The sequence below is a fragment of the Suncus etruscus genome, chromosome 4, assembly GCF_024139225.1.
Source record: "Suncus etruscus isolate mSunEtr1 chromosome 4, mSunEtr1.pri.cur, whole genome shotgun sequence".
NCBI classification, from domain to species: domain Eukaryota; kingdom Metazoa; phylum Chordata; class Mammalia; order Eulipotyphla; family Soricidae; genus Suncus; species Suncus etruscus.
Window position 1 is genome coordinate 123809362 of NC_064851.1, and position 20263 is coordinate 123829624.

A 20263-nucleotide genomic window follows, 5' to 3' on the forward strand; every position below is an offset into this window, starting at 1 on the left:
ATCCCATCTGGTCCCTGAGCTTGCCAGGAGTGATTTCTGAGTCCAGAGTCAGGAGTAAACTCTGAGTACTTCTGGGTGTGCCCAATCTCTCCTAAATATAACTTTAAAAAATTAAATAAACTCAGGAAGTTGCTCATGCAAAGCCTTTTGCCCAACTCCTGAGCCATCTCCCAGGTAATTCTTTTAAGATATTTTATAATGGCAAATAAAGGAGATACATAGAGGTCTGGTATAAAAGTTCCTTTAAAACTTCAAAGTAGTTTCAACTCTGAAGTGGTTGACAGTTTAAAGTGACACTCATTACTGATGATTTAAAAACAATAGCAGAAGCAGAAGCTTCAAAACATGATTTATGGATTAAAGAGGATTATCTGAGGTTCAAAATGAAAACCAACTAGGATTGTAAGGATGGATTTAGTAGTGTTTATGTAGGAAGGGGTTTCTTTCTCTTTTCCCTTTTAGCTTGAAGATTAACAAAGCATTAGTTTTGATAAGAAGTACAGATTTCAGTGTTAGGGCCTCCACAGTCCACCTGCAAGAAGAAACTGGAAAATGCAATGTACCACCTTGCAGTCTGAGGGCAGGGAGGCCGCAGCAATGACAGGTTTTTGTTCCTCTCCCTGAAGCGGGATCTTTGAAGTTACTGGAGAAAGCTCAGGTAACTGTTTGTGGCCTTCAGGATCAGGGCCTGAAAGGGGAGCTATCTGAGGAGCTATCTGAATGGAAAGAGAGGCTGTGTGGAGCTCAGGCACTGGATTAGGGGGTGGTGAGGAAGGCCTTTTGAGAAATGATGGGATTTCAACAGGTTTGGAAATCAGTGAGGCTTGAAGTGGGCTGGTAGTTCCTGGCTCTTGGTTATGGATTAGTTTCAAGGTAGAAATCTTCCTAGTCTGAGTATCTTGCTTGTAGTCCTCTTGTAGCAATGGGGAATTTGTGTCAGCATTTGGTAGGGGGTCTGTGCTGGAAGTTGTTGGCAGTGCATTAGTGATTTTTTGTGTATATGATACAGTTGTGTTAGACTCTTCAGAATACACAATCGTCTGGTTGGCATCTTCATTAGAATACATAGTACCCTGAAGAGTTTTATTAGCAAAGTCCTCTAGACAGGAAGGAATTTGTGTGTTGGTCAACAGGGGACCTAAAATGTCGACCTTGGTGGGATTAGTTCTCAATAAGCTACATAGGCTCTCTTTTCTGGGTGGTGGAAAGGGGGACTGAATTGGCAAAGCAATCAGAAAAAGAGAACACATTGAAAGAAAAACAGAGAGAAAGTTAACATTAGTAGCTAAAGTAATCACCTCCAGCTCTATCCTTAAGTAGGCAGAGTCATTATCACAACTTCTATTTATGCTATACGTTTTGTGGGCTAGATTGTATAATCATATTTACTCTACTTAGAACACATTTAATGTTCCAGTCATTGGTTGTCTTCAAGGGAAAATAGCTTTTATAGAAAACATTATCAAGATTGTTTTAATCTACATTCTGAGAAATTATGTTGAAAGTATAAATATATACTATAAACCTTGATATACACATACATATATATATCAGTGTACATAAACATACATATAATATTTAGGTTTAATAGAACTTTTATTCAGTTTTTGTTCATTTGTGTTTAGGCCACACGTGGTTGATGCTCAGGGGTTACTCCTGGCTCTGAGCTCAGAAATCGTTCTTGGCTGGGGAGGACCATATGGGACACCAGAGGATCAAACTACAGTCCATCCTAGGTCAGCCACATGTAAGGCAAACACCCTACCATTGCGCCACCACTCTAGCCCCAGAACTTTTATTCTTGTGACAATTTTAAATATCTCCAACAAAAGTTTCCTTCTTTAATATAAAGAGTAATTGCATAACATAATTATTGACTAATTACTGCTGACTATATAAATTTAAAATTCAAAGCATGAGTTGACAGTTTTTTAAAGATTTTTTAAAACACCTTAAACCTTATATAAGACACATACCTATTTTTATATATGAACTAGAAAAAGAAAACAACAAAAATTCAACTTAAAAGTTGAACTTAAAAGTTGTCTCACAATATAAAAATAGAGATCTGACAAGTAAGATGCGTATGAAAGCAGAACCACATTAAAAATAAAGCACATCAAAATATGCCCCTTACTAAATAAAGGTTGCTTTTTTTCTAAAGCAATGACCTAATAACTACTTTAAAATAGCACAGTATATGAGCACCAAGGATTACCTGGGTCGGTGATCTTTTTTCTTGCAGGTTTGGGCGAACACTTCTAAAACCTTTTGCTGCAAGAGAGGAATATGTAGCATCTCCATTCAGTGTTTCTTGATTTCGATCATTGTAAGATCTCCAAGCTTTTATTAAGGGAAAACAAATTGGATACAAAAATATCTACATTCACTTGTAATGCTCTAGTTTTATTGGTTTTATGACTGTTGTTATTACTTGGGGTCTCCCACGCAGTGCTCAGAAGGTCCAGTGGTCCCTCCAGAGATTCTCTGCCAATTAAGAACGGGTTCAAAGGAAGCAATGAAGCTTGAACATTGCACTGCGAGAACTAGGGATCAAATAGGGATTGCTGTGTGTAAGGCATCTTTCTTAACCCCTGTACTAATTCCTCTGCACCACTTATAATGTTTTCAAAGAAAACTGATTTTTTTTTTTACAAACCTGAAGTCTTTATCTAGAAACTTAGTATGCAACAGTCATACGTAATTTAAGATTACAGTGAAATCAACATTGAGATTTAAACATATGCTTAAAGAAGACTCAATAAATGTTAACCGTTATTTCAGATGAGCTTTTTTTGTACCTGGGTCTGGTGACTGAGAATCACGACCTGAAATAAAAAAAATTGTAATTAATATTGGGGTAAGAGAAATGACTCATCAAGTAAAAATCATTTGGCAAAAGCTACATGCATTTCTTTTCGTAAATATGTTTTAAAACTCTGCCTATTCAGAAAAGGCTTAAGTATTACTTTTTCCTTTAGAAATAAATCACAAGATTTCTATATAATTAACATACATAAATGTCTATATAGACAAATGCTGACTCTTCACTTCTATAAAAAGGAAATCCTATAATTTTAATTTTCTTATTGCCCAAGCTAGTTATGAGTTTTTAAATATCAAAAGATCAAAAAAGACTGCTTCGGTTAGCATTAAATCAAATCTTTTTCTATTTCCTTCTGTTATTGGCCATCTGTAACTCTTGTGTTACATAGGATCAACATTTTGTAGTTTGAATTTTTTTTACTTTAACAAAGTATAAGTGATTACCATACTAGTGATCACTTCATTTTCCAAAATTTGATTTTCCTCCTCATTGATATTAATATCAACTTCTTAGTTATTTTATGTTCAAATTATTCATTGTCCTAACATATGCCATTGTCCTTAAGCTAACAACTTGTAGAATATAAATTTTAGTATGATAACTTTTTCTTGATAATACTGTTGAAAACTGTACTTGAGAAATATTTGCTATCAGTTTTGTTAGACTTAAACATTCAAGAATTCTCCATAACTTATGTGGTTCTAATATCACTGGATCAAATTCATCTAAACTCATAGTCTTAACTTTAAGGTAAATTAGGAAAGGGCCTAAGTTTTTTAAAGTTAACAGAAGTGTTTGAGATGTCATTTAGTCTAACGTGCTGCCTAGTGTTAGATTCTTTCTACATATTCTCTGAGTTTCATGATTAAGTTACTGTTATTTCAATAATTAATCAAACTAATAATTTATGTCATAACTAATGCTTAATGAATAGTCGTTTATTCTAAAATCTAAAAACATGATTTTGGGATGACTAAAATTGAGATGGGATGATGAAAATTAGTTGGGATGACAAAAAGTACTTTATTCTGAAATATAAACATGTGATTTTGGGATGATAAAAATTAAATGAGAAAGGCTAAGAGTGAACACTAGATAAAATATTTGATATTATACTTTTTTGAATCAAAGAAAGAAAAATAAATGTGAACCAGCTCAGAGCACACTATAATTTTAGCTCAGATGAATCAGAGAAAACTTATAAAGTCTTCTATTTCAGTGAGAAAATTGGTAAATTTGTATATTGAATTTTATCTCCAATGTATTAAAAATCAGATTAATAAAATGGGTACCATACAATAAACAAATTTGAAGAGTTATCTATGAGACGTTTACTAGACTCTATTTTTAAGATTTGCTGGAAGTACAAGTTATTGAAACTCTTACTTCAATCAGAGGTTACCAAACTTGTTTGGCTTACTGATCCAATATTTCCTGACTCATGACTGGCCTGGATTTTCTTAAAAATACTTTCTAACTTTATATATATTATTATTTTTATGTAGCTTATAGAATCTGCCAATTCCCAATATCTACTTATATATAAATATATTTTATATATGTAAGTAGAGATATAAGTATCTCTACTTATATATGAGATATCTAAGATAAGATATATATACTATACTATATAGAGAGTATACTCATATATACTATATAAAGTTATATACTAAATAGAGATATATTTTTATATATAAAGCATGGATATATACATAGATGTATATATCTATGTATTTACATAAATTATAAACTACATGTCTCTTTAAAATTAGGATAATTAATTTTTTGCAAGTCCTTTCATTAGAAGGCTAAAGTACTTTACAAAAATTAGTTTAAAAATATTAAATTCAGGGCCGGAGAGATAGCATGGAGGTAAGGCATTTGTCTTTCATGCAGGAGGTCATCGGTTCGAACCCCGGCATCCCATATGGTCCCCTGTGCCTGCCAGGAGCAATTTCTGAGCCTGGAGCCAGGAATAACCCCTGAGCACTGCCGGGTGTGACCCAAAAACCACAAAAAAAAATATTAAATTCAAGTCAATGAATTGGAAACCAATTGTGTTCCTAAGCACTGTGATCATGTAATTTCATTTATTTTTTTCATTTACCTTTATTTGATTCTGTTAAAGCTTATGACTTTGGAAAATGATTAAATTTTCAGACAAACAAAAAAATAACAGCAACATTCTATTTTTGTTTGTAAGAATGAAAAGTGTGGTACAAACAGATGAATTTGCTTTTGGCCTCTGGCAAGGTTAGGTAGTTTAGTAGTAAGTGATATTAAAACCAACAACACTCTGAGTATTTAAAACTACTAAAAGTACATGTGCAAATACAGTGATATATACAGTAAGCATTAAAATTCTTTATTGTATTCAGCCTGTCTTCACGTTTTTTCCAAATCTACAAAAATTAATTTTAAAAGGAACATCAAATTAACCATTCAACAATCATACCAACTCATCCATAAACCAATCAGTCACCAGGAGTTTGGTATTTTCCAGGCTCTAAAGATGCTATAGATGCTGCACTTACCTGAGTCTTCCAGAGCAGAATGTGCCTCTAAGAGTTGATTGGCTGCACTATAAGTTTAGGTAAATTGTGATGGACTTTTATTACATAGAGGCCCATCCTTAAGATAGTTCATACCCAATTACTTTTCAGAATATATTGATGTCTGTGGGTGGTAATTTTAATTAGACCAAGATGTTAAACATATGGATTAGAAAAGTCTTTGCAAATTGAATTAAAGAAAGGCTTGGTATCTTTGAAAATGAACTCTAGCATTCTGTGGGCAACCTTTGGTGAAGAAGCCAATGATAAAGATCAGGTATTCTGCAAATCTCTCTCCCTAATCCTTTGTGCCCCCACCTCCCAAGAGCTTTTAGATCAAGAGCTAATGGACCTGAATTATTTTAACTAAATATTATATTACTTAGTTCATGAGTTACAAAAACTGAAATAACTATTAACACTTGCCATTACTCAAGACATGTTTGGCAAAGAACTGTAGTTTTTAATTAGATTTTTAAAATGTTGTCTCCAAGATATCAATTACCTTTGAGCTTTATTTTTAGACAGTCCAAAGGGTTAGAAGCTGTTTTTGAGACAAGAAAAACAGAACCTGTGGAGCATTAGAAAGGTAATTACAGCCACTTTAATCATTCCAAACAAAATCAATCTGCAAATGTCAGAGAAAGCCATTCAATGGTGATGTTCTGTGAGTTAGTGATATTATACCTGCAGCCAATAGGTTTGGAGAACTTTGAACTCTCTTCACAGATGTTAATGTAACGGACATGGCAGCACGTTTGCGAGCACACCCACCGCTATCTGGAAGCAAAAATATGATATAGCAGAGGCCACAGCGAAGAAGAAAGCACATGCAATATCATGCAATTTAAGTGAAATGTGCCAAGATATTCATGAGGAAAATGAAATCAGAATTAGTAGCCATGGAATGCAATTGCCAAGTTTACACCCACCCCAAACCAAAACCAATGAAAAGAACCCAAAGGGGGAAAAAAATCAATGGTCTGTCTCATAACCAGATGCTAATTCTTCAATAAAATATATCTTTATGTATATATAGTGCAAATAGCATATTTCTTAAATAAAAACACATGTAAAGCTCAACTTTGTTTATGCCATTAAATTCAATTGCTATTAAAATATTTAAAGTATTAGTATTTAGAGTTATAGATACAGTAATCTATATTTTATGATTAATGATTATGTTATCTTATACTTTTGTATCTATCACTTAGGATTTACTTATTGCTACTGTTATGATTACTGAAGATAGGTTGACCTAGATTAACAAAGAATATTATCAGAATTCTATGCCTTCCCATAGTTACTATTAGTTACAAAAATAATTGTCTTTAGTGAAATCAAGACAATCTTGATATACAGCACTGAAAGAATCATGTTTTAAAAATTATTTACTCTTGGTTTTATACTTGGTAATATGCATATTATTGGTATATTTACATGAAGCCAGTTATTACACAAAGGAAAACAACTAAAAATGCATCAACTTTTTTAATGTGCCATGAGAAATTTAGAAGTACCAATTTAAAGTACTTCTAAAATTGGAGGGTTAATGACCTATAAAAATATCCAAATTCCGTTTCCACATTTTTTGTCATATGGCATGTGCAGTAAATAATTCTGCTCATTCCCCTGGATCCAAAAAGTCTTTAATTTTTTAAGTTATAATAAGAAAAAGTATAACCACCAATATACTGATATAGCTGTTATTATATCTTGCCATACTATTTTCTTTATATCTGAAGGAAGGAGTCCATTTTATTGCACTTGAGGAAATATGAATGTTGTATAAGTACTAGGATTTACTATAGATAAAATCACAAGCATTTGGGTTAGTAGAGCTAAAGGCTGGTAGAAAAATTCTCATATCCAAACATTATTTTTAGACATATGTTGAAGAGAAAAAATTCACATAAACAATAACTAAAACAGAAAAATGACTTAAACCATCATTAAGATAATTGATCAAAACTATAAATTAATGACCAAACAAAAGACAAAAGTGGTTGAAGTGTAGGACTAAAGTTATCTTTTAAAAGAAGCACCAAAAGGATTTTATACAATGGTACAAACTGTTGACAACTATAAAGATGAGCTATATTTCAGACCCAGCAGAGATGGTGCTATTTCTTACTGTTGCTTTCAGTTGTGGAGGCCAGACCTGTCAGTGCTCGAAGGTGATGTCAGGAATAAAACCCAGGGTTCACCCATGCCAGGCCTCATTGACACATTTCTGTCATCAAGGAGGTAATATCATTGAAATATGACATGCATTCACTATCAAAGACCTAGAAAGAGTTGCAGAGTCAAGGGCATTAAAAGTGAATGAAAACTGATGGCTCTCTTTAGGGATTTTATTTTCAAATTCTTTAAATTTCTCACATCTGAAAACCAGCAGAGGCAAAGAACAAATATTTTAGGATTAGAAATTCCAGAGACCTCTGGGTTAATTAATCTATGGTTCCCAAGCTGTGCTAAAATGCCCCCGGCAACCCTAGTATTTCTGGACATACTTTACATTTCTGTAATAAATATAGTGCTATCTACTGATGTTGCAATGAACTTCAAGCCCAAGGGACTTTCCAGTTTTAACAAAGTAGGCTGTGATATTTGAAAAGCTCTCTCTTTCTGTGTGTGTGTGTGTGTGTGTGTGTGTGTGTGTGTGTATGTGTGCACGCTAATTGCTTTTTATTTGTTTTGGGAGTTATTTTTTTGTGAGATATGTAATAAAAATCAATTATACAAGACTGGAGTGATAGCACAGTGGTAGGGCATTTGCCTTGCACGCTGCCAACCAGAATGGACCTGGGTTCTATCCCCAGCATTTCACATGGTCCCCAGCCCCCCAGCCTGCTAGGAGCAATTTCTGAGTGCAGAGCCAGAAATAACCCCTGAGCACTGCTGGGTGTGGCCCAAAAACAAACAAAAAAAATCAATTATACTGTAAAATTCACTTTGAGTTGATTGTAAATGTATTGTCAAGTAAATGAAAATGACAGAGTACAATCTAATTTCAAATTCCTAGAGTTTAATGCACGTTCATTAGTAATTGTGGCTGAAATGAACAAAACAAAATGATTTTTAAAATTGTGGACAGATTTTGTCAAATTGCTTTCGAGTTAATGGAGTAGTAAGTTGTTGCACTATCTTTATTAATAGCTTAATAAAGAACTTAGCTTGAAAAGTGGAGGCACTTGTGAAAGTACAGATTTTTTTAAGTTTGGCTGGTTTGGTTTGAGGCTCCATCTGACTGTGTTCAGGCTTTATTCCTGCCTTTGAACTCAGGGATTACTCCTGATGATACTTAATAGTAGATATGTAGATTCTGCAAGGCAAATGCCTGCTGTACTATTTCTCTGTCTCTGATTTGAATGTTAAATAAGGTTTTCAGTCACTTCAAATCAATTTTATGCATGTTTTATTATCATATTTATATGCACATTTAAGTACATAACTTCACGTGTATAAACAAAATAACTATGAAAATTCACAAGTCCACTCCTTATAAATGAGAATGATGCTGCATATTGCCATAGTGGTACTATTTGGCTTCGTACCCTAAAAACTAAACAAATTTACAATTTTTTACTTGCCTACTTTTCTTTTAAAGATGGGAAGCTTATTTAATACCTAACCAATGCACATATATGGTATATATTTAGGTATGTCAAAGACTATGCCTCATTTGCCTTATTTTATAGCAAATAATAAGATCAGAATTCTACACAAGGAATTTTGAAACGATTTCAGCTAAAGTCTTTGAGAAAATGCCTCTGAGCACTCATAAATACAGTTTCCTTCTGTGGACATTCTGCTAAGTGACTTGCAGTTTTGCATTCTGGTTTCTTTTAGCTCTGCTGAAGACTCTTCGGTTTGCTTTCTCTACTCTTTTACTGAAGAGCAAACCTTTCTTCTTTCATTTCCAAGGCCTAATCCCTATGTCTTCAATTGTTCAAATGCAGCTATTTGGCATTTCCTATCATTTCTCTTGATTTCAAGCATCCCTTAAGTATTGTGAGTTGTTTTAATATAATTATCTTGTCTCTTGATCTACATTCCGCTCCTAGTTGACTGCTCCCACAGGGACAGGCTGAAAGCTGTAGAGTTTTCCTGGGTCATTAAAGCAAGTTTCTGCAGCCACAATATCATGAACAGTGGGGTACGATTCTCCACTTGATATCAGGATTAGACACTGGGTCTCACCACTGGATGTTAATACTCCTTAGCTGCGTTTTGATAACTGGAATCGGCACAAGTCAACTATACTGATGTGAGAAATAAAATATCTTGGACCCTCTTTTCTCTTTGGTTATGAATGACTGTCAAAACTTTCCAGTGATCACTTGTGGATAGGAAATGGAATTTTTTTAAACAAAACTTAGAACATTTCAGAGAGAAAGTTGTTTCCCAGAAAGAAATATTTTAGTACTAATATAAAATTTCCAGAGGCTCTGAAGTCAGAACAATAGTACAGTAAGTAAAGCACTTGCCTTATACAATGCTGATCAGGGTTTGATCCCTGGAACTCCATATGGTGACCTGAGCCCTGTCAAGAGTGTTTCCTGAGAGCAGAACCAGAAGTAAGCCCTGAACACAGCTGAGTATTGCCCCTTCCCAAATTCCAGGGATTTAGGAGCTAAGTGGGAAGCACCAAAGGATTGAAATGCCACTTTTGTATTCAGGAGCCTTAGGTTTCATACCTGGTCCCACATGGTGTCCTAAGCATCACCATGTGTGCCCAATCTCCTCCTCCCCCAAAAAAATCTAGTAAAAAATTCCAGGAGTAGAAACAGTAGTAGGGCATTTGCCTTTCATGTGACTGACCTGGGTTTAAACCCCAGTATGACATATGGTCTCTCGAACCTGCCAGGAGTAAATCTAGAGTGCAAAGCCAGGAGTATCCTTTAAGCACCACCAGGTGTGGCCCCAAAACAAAACCAAATATCCAGAGAAGAAATGGCAAAAATATAAACTAAAAATATTTGTATGGAAAAATTTTTTCTGTGCATTACAAAATCACAAGTACTTTTACAGGTATTCCACATATCATACAAACTTTAGAAATATTCATGCTGTTAGGCAACTTAGAGATATAGTTTTTGCAACTGAAATATGTTTAATACCTTATATGTTCTGTGTATATAAAGTAAGTTAGTTTCTACAAAACCAGCTTTATCAACATACAGAGTTTATAGAACGGGGAAACTTATTTTCTGTTAGGGCAGCATAACTTTGTATTTTGCCTATTTTAAGTGAGAGATTTCAAGTAACTGTATGCAAATGACATGTTACTTCTGTTTAGGGTTTAGAAAAGTTAGTTTGAGATAGGTTTACAAAAAGAGAGTAAGGATGATTAACACAGAAAATTTGATATTGTTGTGCCTTTTTTTGGCCACACCCTGTGACGTTCAGGGGTTACTCCTGGCTATGCATTCAGAAATCGTTCGTGGCTTGGGGGACCATATGGGATGTTGGGGGTGGGGGAATCAACCATAGTCTGTCCTAGGTTAGCACATGCAAGGCAAACGCCCTACCTACCACTTATGCCATCACTCGGGTTCCAGAAAATTCTACTTTTAATGGCTATATCACTGGAGCACAAAGACAACAAAATCAAGGAATGGAATTTACACATGATTCTCATTAGAAACAAATCATATTCAGGATCAAAAGACTGTTAAACTACTGACGTAAGTAAAGATTAAATAACTTTTAGAGAGTAAGGCTAAAGAGTTTAGAACTAACAAAGACAGCATACCTGTATTCATTTTGACCTTGGAGGATTTTTTATTAAAGTCTTCAGTTTTCCTGTAGAAAAAAAAATGATGTGTGTTAATTTGTTCACTAGCATGTGGAATAAAATACCATGAACATGATTTTTGGTTTGTTTTTGATGCATCTCCATCTCAGTGTTTATTTCACATTCTTAATAGTCTAATTTAAATCATGTTTTAAGTGCCCTGTAACTAACTTACTGGATAAAGATTTGGCGATATAAACAATAGACTAATAAGCAATTTTATAGTATCTTCCCTTTTGTGATAATATGGAATTGGAGATAGTTAAGCAAAATAAGTCAAAGACAAACCCTGGATGATCTTGCTCATCTGTTGGATATAAAGACACAAAGTAAAGGAACAGAAAAATCCAAAGCAAAACAGACCCTTGAACTTTGAGGGTAGAACTGACATTACCAAATGGAAAGAGGGGTAGTTGAGAGGCTGTAGAGTGGGCAGCGTGGAGGGATATGGGGACATTGGTGGTAGGCACATACAATTGATCCCATAAAGCATATACAGGCTTGTAAACCTATCTCAACAAAGATAAATAGATAAAGGTTAAATAAGGTGGACAGAATTTATCATTATTTTTTGGTCTTATGATTATTTTAAAAATTCAAGGATATGCTCAGTGGCTATTATTAATGGCTAAAAAATGGAAAGAGCTGTCATTACTAAAACTGGTTTAGTTATTTTTCCTGAATATTTGTGCTAACAGTTTTTGGCCTCTAAGCCTGAAAGATTCACTAGTTATTATGTGCCCACTTTTATCAAGTCAAAAGATACCCTGATACTTTTAAACCATTACTTGGATAACACAATTTATTACATATTTAAAACGTTTCTACAATATTGCTTAACTTATACTGAGTCAATTTGTTTTATACAGAGAATGTATTTAGCCCCTAGAGCCATCTCTCTAGCTCTCCAATTTATTTGAAAAGCTATTAACTAAAATCTCTAGGTTTCAATAAAGATGTCTTTTCAATCATTTTTGTATGTATCACCTGATTGCTTTTAGTGTTAATTTTGCCTTCCTGCCCTGGAAAAACAGTAGAGGAAAAGTAGAGCAAGAATAATGCTTTAAATTTCAATCACCAATACAACCAGTAACAGAAAACTTGCATAATATGAATTTTTCTGTAATATTTAACTGACTAACTGGTCTTTAAAAGGAGATAGAGGAAAAATTTTGAAAAATTTTACCACTTAAGTTTTAGCAGATATAAATAAAGAAGCACGTTTCTCTCTTTTCTGAAATGTATAGAAATATGTGGCCTATGGCTAAGAAACTCTAGTTGGTGGCCTGTATTGAAGAGATGCCAATGAAGGCAGCAATGGAACCTTGAGAAAACTCCATCAAACTTATTTTAATCTTGCAGTCACAAACCTTGAAATACATTAACCTTAAATGGACAAAGTAAATGGCAATGCAATTTCTCAAGGGATGCCTGTGACCAGAACTGAGGCAATTTCTAAAACCAGAAGGAATAAACAGTGTCCAGAAAAGAAGACTGGAGGGTCATTTCCCAAATGCTATGTTATCACTTTTTTTTTCAGTCGGATGTTTAAGATCCCTTCAGGTATAAAACAGACTAACAGAGGTAGTATTTGGGATGACAGAATACTGACTGATAAAGAAACATCAAAGAGAAGGAAGACAACTCTCAGAATACAAAAACTGCACATATAAAATTATAATGCTTTTATTGTGCTTTTGAAGGCTAATTACCAACATATTCAGTTTGAACACAAATGCAGATATTTACCAAATATCTGACACTCATAAAAGGAGGGTAGGATTAACAGGAACAAAGAAAGGCGCCACAGATCCTTGAGCTTTTCATCCTTAAAGTGATGTATCCTGTTACCTATAAGTGTAATTTGCAAGGTTTTCAAACTTCACATTGTTTTCAGATGTCAAAATGTGAAATGACTAACTTCCTAATCAGCAAGACATTTTCCAAGTTAAGAGAAGAGCCAGTGCGATTGAACTCCCCAGGAGAACCTGAAACCGGAACGCTTCTTGGGTGTCTAATAAAAATGCATGATTCTATTTCCATTATTTGTGCTAAAGCTATTAACGAATCCATGACTGAGAAGACTCTTTTAGACAATTTAAACTAAAGATAATCTAATCTCTTTTGTTCTCTTCTGAAAGTGTCTTTGACTGTACTTACATAATAAGCACAGATTATTCTAGAAAGCATCAAATTCCTAGAGTGTTTCATGCTAACAGAAAAGACAGCATTTTGAATCTTCTCTCAAATTGGAATTGAATCAGGGCCCAAATTATGAAAACTGACCAAAAAATGCAGGACACTTTGAAACACAGCGGATAATCCCCACTGAGCAGAGTGTATGAGTATATCAAAATGATCTTCCACAACTGCCTGAAAGTACAGGTATTGTCAAAGGCATATATAAAAGTCAACTTTTATTCTATTCTAATGTGTCTGGCAATAGATTTGCTTTTTCTTAGGAGAGCAGCCTTTGTTCCCTATGGCAATAGATTGTGTTGGCTCTTCATAAATAAACAATAACATGACTTAATGTTACTAGGGTTTTTTTAATATGTTATTTTTATTTTTTGTTTTAAACACCTAGTTGTACTCAGGCTTACTTCTGTTTCTGTGATCAGGAGTTATTCCTGATGGTTCAGAGAACTATAAGAAATGCTGGGAGTTGAATCTGGGTATACTTTGTGCAGGGCAAGTACCCAAACCACAGTCCTATCTCTGGATCCAAGGCATTTAATTCTACTTGAATTTCTTTTAATTGTCATAATAACTATTAATTATCATTAATAATAATTATTATTAATCATTTCCCTTATACTTCAATGAAGCCTTTATTTCCAATATGAACATCATAATAGATTGGGTAATTTCACTTTTGAATAAGAATACTAAGAAGATGCTAGTCTTGCAGAAGTACCAACAAGACTATATGCCTGTCATCTTCTGATCCAGTTTGAATTCTTTAAATTATCAGGCATCCCATTTTGAAAAGAGCAAAGGCAAAAATCTTTCCTAGTTTTTGTCAAGAATTTAGTATGAGTCACTGTACTTTTGTAGTCATATTTAAACACAAATCTATGTCTAAATCTGTAAGAATATGTTTTAACTCTATTAATATGAGGAATTGTCCAAAAGATTTTTCATGAAGTAATTTTAATTCAATAAGTTTACCAGTGCTATTTTGAACTTTTTCTTCTAGTTCATATATTAATTTGGTTAAAGGGAAAGTCTAAATGATAGGACAACACTTGGAAATGTTAGATCTTTTTAAAGACTTTCTTTAAACATTAAAACCTTAAGTGATGCATACAAAGGTTATGTACAAAATTCAGTCTAAATTTACTTTGAAATGAAATCATATGATCCTATCCCCCACTTTTTCTGGATAAAGTATTCTGAATAGTTCATGCATATTTTTATTTCTTTGTCCTCTCTCCAACTATGGTGGCATTGTAAGTATTCATCAACACCAAGTAGTTTCACTTTCCCATTATAGCAAAATGAATTCTCTTAACTGAGTTGTTGACATTTCTCCTTAATCCTTTTTTTATAATATGCCAAAATTCTTCTCTGAATTTTCACAAGCAACATCCCAAGTAATTTTATTTTTCTTTAACCCTGAGACTCTACTTAGAAACCTAAGAATTCACTTCAACTCTTTTTCTGAATGGCTTCTCTGAATTGACTGTCTACATGCTATACCAATTCAGATATTCCTTTGCTTCCACATAAGTGGCTAAAACCATTAGAACAACTATAGAGAGCATATGGATCCCTGCTCAAGGCTCCACAGAGGAATTTTAAATCTTTTTCCATATTCCTGAGCTAGTGGTGCCTGAGAGGTCCTGAGTATTTAGGAGTCACATTGTCCACAGCATATATTAGTTCTTGCTCAGAATATACTTAGCATCATTTTGAGGAAATAGGAAAGATGATTACCTTGAGTAGGGGAGTAAAAATAGAATGAGAGTCATTGATTATTTTTATTACAGGCAATGTATCTTAGTCTGTAGTGGTCTTATATAGTTTGTGCTTTTTAAATATATCATAGTTTCTGATTCCTGGAAAAATTCCTAAAGAAAAGTCATCCACAATTTTCAAGGAAGCCAGAAATTTTCTTTTTAATTTTATAAATAAAACATTTTCAAAACACCCTAAATATGAGTTAGAAGTTGATCATTTAGTAGGTCATTATATTTCTGTTGCTATTTCTAAACCTCAAGGGCTGTGCCTCAATCTTATTTTTAATTATAAAAATAAATATTTCTGGGCCCGGAGAGATAGCACAGTGGCGTTTGCCTTGCAAGCAGCCCATCCAGGACCAAAGGTGGTTGGTTCGAGTCCCGGTGTCCCATATGGTCCCCCATGCCTGCCAGGAGGTATTTCTGAGCAGACAGCCAGGAGTAACCCCTGAGCAATGCCGGGTGTGGCCCAAAAACCAAAAAAAAAATAATAATAAATAAATATTTCTATATTAAATGGTAATCTGATTTTTAATTTTGCTCTAGAACCTAGCCCTTACTATAAAAATATTAGAAAATATGAGGATACCTCCTAAGTACTCACAAATTGCATCTTTTTAAAAATATATATAATATTTGCTTAACTTTACAATACAGTGCTAGAAAAATCCACTAGTTTCTATTTGTAAATTAGATACATTCCCAATGAAAATAAACAAATAGGGTTCATTATTAAAGAGTCCTATGAGAAATTAACTAGAATATGGGAAGATACAGAGATGAATAACATCTAGTGAATAAGTTGTTGAATCATATAGAACTAGAATAAAAATCTCAATTATATTAATTTTAAGTTGCCTAAATGTTATATACTAATTGTTACTAGCATCTTATTCAGCAGTAACAAACCTTGTTCAACCTCCCCATTAAAACAAACTTTCCCAATCTAGCAAATTAACATTATTCCCATTCACTTGTATTTCAAAGATTTTGAGGCAGACCTTTACTTGTGAATATAATTTAGATTTTTCCTGAAAATATGTAGAATATTATTTTATTGCTTTAGTTTGATACCATGGTAATTAGAATTGAAAATAATTCCTTCCCTCCCTCCCCCTCCCTCCCTCCCTCTCTCCCTCCCTTCCTTCCTTCTTTTTTCCTTTCTTCCTTCCCTCTCTCCCTCCCCCCTCTCTCCCTTCCTTCCTCTCTCCCTTCTTTCATTCCTTCCTTCTCAAACACTTGCTTCAAACTCAACTATACTCAGTGCTACTGTACCTAAGGGAAAGTGGTACTTACAGGTTGTAACAGCTTAAAAAAGGCAGTTTATAGCTAAAAGTGATGGTTGGAACAAAAGAGATGTTTATAAAATGTTATTGAAATCACTGTGTGACTATGGTCAGAGTGATAACATCATAATGATAGTTATGTCCATTAAGTTTACTATGTGAAAAATATTTTCTTTCCACCTTTATACAGAGAAGCACAAATTTTTGAGAGTAAATATTTGATTTTTTTGAAAATAAATATTTCTTCATTTATGACTTAAAAGAACTATCATTTCTGATTTAAATGACCTAAAACTCACTTTATTTTTAAATGATATAATAATGTAGCATATGTAATTCCAAAGACACCACCAGAAGTCCTTAGAAAAGAGCAGGGATGAGAGAGAGAGAGAGAGAGAGAGAGAGAGAGAGAGAGAGAGAGAGAGAGAGAGAGAGAGAGAGAGAGAGAGAGAAAGAGTAGAGCATATATAGGTGCTTGATTTTCAAGTGGTGGATCAAGATTCAATCCCTGGCACCTTGTATGGTCCTCCTATCCCATTAGGAATGATGATCAAGTTCAAGTACAGAGCCAGGAATAAGCCCTGAGCACAGAGAGATGTGGCCCAAATCCCCCTTCATTCCCCCCAAAAATAGATAGAAAGATTGAATAGTAAAGTTACAGGACACAAAATAAATATACAAAATTGAATTTCTACACGCTAACAAAAACTACCAGAAAAGAAAATTTTAAAAATCCACTAATACAAGATCTTCCATTCCAGAGGTCTGACTGAGACAACTGCAACTGAACGGGTCTTCCGGAAACATAATGAAAGACTTTTCCCCAGGCTCCATCCTAGGAGCAACATAATGACCAAGACCACCAACTACAGAAGATGAATTAAAATGACACTGAAGAAGCGGAACTGCTAGAACCACAAAGAAAGACTTCACCATAAGCTCCATCCATTGAGCTGCACAGTCACAAAGATCTCTAGATGCAGAGGTCTGATTTTATCACCCAAGACAAAGCAGAAGTCTTCCATACACCACGAAAGCACCGAGGGGAGAGTCAAGGAGTCTATAGTAAATCCCATGACAGTATACTTCAGGGGTGGAGAAACCCTGTATCTCCTAGGCCAAGGGAATTCCCTCTATAATATCCCCAATAGTTACTATGCCTATGCAGGGGGAAAATAAAAGGGGAAAAAAAGCACAAAACAATTAATTCTCCACATATTTATTTATTGATTGATGGATTTTTTTGATGTCTTTATTTTGGTGTAGAGATTGAAGTTGATGTCTCCAATATTATTTTATTTTACTTTATTTTATCTTATCTTTCTCTTTTTGCACTCCGGCATAATTTGATTTCAGAACTGAGACTATTGTGTGGTGCTTGTTTTTATTGCTGTAATGCTCACTGGAGATTTAATTTGATATTTCTTTCTGTATTGTTGTGGTATTTCAATTACCTTTTTCATATCCTCTCTCAAACTGAGGTTGAAAGCCTCTAGAAGGATTCTGCCCATTTTCAGCGTATTTGACTTCTTTATTATTATTATTATTATTATTATTACTATATATTTTTTACTTTGTACCCTGATCTATTGCTTTTCTTTCCTTCAAACAAAACCACATAACTCAAACTATCTAGCTTTGCCTCTCAAATAGAGGGGGAAACAAGGGAGGGTACCAGGACCAAACAGATATATGATCACTAATAGTAAGCTAGACAAAGAGAGGACCACCTACTCTAGTAGCCAGGGGGTGATGGTGGGGTATATGGGTTGCAGAAAAAGAACTGGGATGGGGGGAGGACAAATTTGGTGATGGTATTCCCTGACTCAATGTTAATATGTACCTAAAATATTACTGTGAAAGATATGTAAGCCATTATGATCAAAATAAAAATTAAAAAAAAATCCACTTATAATTGCAACAAAATGAATAACTATTTAGCCATAAATATAACCAAGGACCTGTACATTAAAATTAAAAGGCATGGATGAAAAAAAAATACACAAATATATATATATAAATATATATATATATATATATATATATATATATATATATATATATATATATATATATATATATTTGGGGCCACAGCCCGTGACACTCAGGGGTTCCTCCTGGCTATGTGCTCAGAAATCACTCCTGGCTTGGAGGACCATATGGGATGCCAGGAATTGAATCACCATCTGTCCTGGATCGGCTGTGTGCAAGGCAAAACACCCTACTGCTGTGCTATTTTTTTTTAAAGATATTCATGTTCACTGATAGAAAGGATAAATCGTGTTTTTGTTTTGTTTGGTTTTGGTTTTGGTTTTTGGTTTCTGGGCCACACCCAGCAGCACTCAAGGTTACTTCTGGCTCTGTGCTCAGAAATTCCTCCTGGCAGGCTCTGGGGACCATATAGGATGCCGGGATGGAGCCGGGTCCGTCAGGATTGGCAGCATGCAAATCAAATGCCCTATCACTGTGCTATCACTCCGACCCCAGAATCAATAGTGTTAAAAAATGTATTTCTCAAAGAAATCTACACATTCAATTTCCTAATAAGTTTTAAAGTTATTTTTCACAAAAACAGAAAAAAATCTTAACATTTGTATAGAACCACAATAAACTGACTAATCAAAGTAATTATGAGAAAAAACAAAGTCATAGGCACCAAAATTACTGATTTCAAACTTTATTACAAAATAGAAACAGTAAAGCTATAGTTGCTAAGTACATTTATTTTAATGCATTTCCATGGTAATGTTATTTTAAAAGATGACTATAGTTAAGTAACACTGTTTATTCTTAATTTACTATTAAAGAAATAGCTGGATTTTTCTTATGATTGAACAACCTGTTTCCTGAACACCTGAAATAATGTTTATATAACTTAGTAATGTAAAAGGCCATTATATACTGCCAGTATTACCATAAACTTATGTTTGTGTGTGTCATATGAAAATGGTGAAACTCTATTTGTTATGTGGAATTTGAGTGTGTGCAGGGTAATAAGAGAAATTTGTTTCAATTTGGAAAGTCACTGTATATACATATTAAAGTGATTTCTCTAATTTTAGAAAAGTTAAGAAGAATATGATAGCCCAAAAGGAGAAACCACAGCCTTTGAAGAAAGATTTTATTAATTTGAAACTTCCTGTATTAATGTGGAACAGTAGATAACCATTACAACATTTGTTAAGATAAAATTAATCAAAAAGAAAGATATTTTCTGTTTAATTATCGAATCACTTGTGAGATAAAAATGTAGCATTATCATTCAGAGACTGCTATTTATTTGAAGTACAAGAAGGGTTCACTGGATTAAAACAAGAAATTTGGCAAATTACTTCACATCTATATGTAAGAATATTAGCTTCAAATGTGAATGGAAATCATTTTCTGCAGTGTCTTTCTATCACCATGTGTCTTTAGCTCTTTTGTCTTTATAAAAATAAGGTGAAATGCCTAGCAAATCTATACAGCCATATGTAAAAGACATATATAAATAAAACCTGAATAGAGGTTATATATGGTTATATAAATAAATAAATAATACAAATAAAATCTGAGTAGAGGTTATATATATATGTATATGGGAGAGGTAATAGGTAGAAAAATAGAGAACCTTGACAGATGAAATTAAACTTTAAAAGCAATGAATGAGAAGTCTTAATATTTGAAACCAAGAGAATTTCATGATTAGTTATATGAGATTTACTTCTCAATTTTTTTTGTATAAAAATTACAAATCCACAAAGTTTAGTGTACTGGGATATAGGTGTGGCACAATTATTTAGAAGCTTTGTTGAATCATATGTACATGAACAGTGATTGTATGAATCAGAGAAGCT

At 33.8% G+C, this 20263-nt stretch overlaps 1 protein-coding gene across 5 annotated transcripts in view; it reads right to left on the minus strand.

Moving 5' to 3' along the window:
• Positions 1–20263, minus strand: part of SORBS2 (sorbin and SH3 domain containing 2) — a 193153-nt gene that overhangs the window by 93370 nt on the left and 79520 nt on the right. For 2 of the 5 annotated variants that reach the window (XM_049772328.1, XM_049772330.1), the window contains exons 1-3: positions 6067–6220; positions 2802–2828; positions 2219–2274 (exon numbers count right to left, since the gene is read on the minus strand). In XM_049772328.1, coding sequence (XP_049628285.1) covers positions 2219–2274; positions 2802–2828; positions 6067–6211 — 228 coding nt within the window. In that variant the 5' untranslated portion in view covers positions 6212–6220. Of the gene's footprint in view, positions 1–2218; positions 2344–2801; positions 2829–6066; positions 6221–11137; positions 11188–20263 lie in introns of those variants that run through there. The other 3 variants (XM_049772334.1, XM_049772333.1, XM_049772329.1) reach the window with 2 other exon arrangements.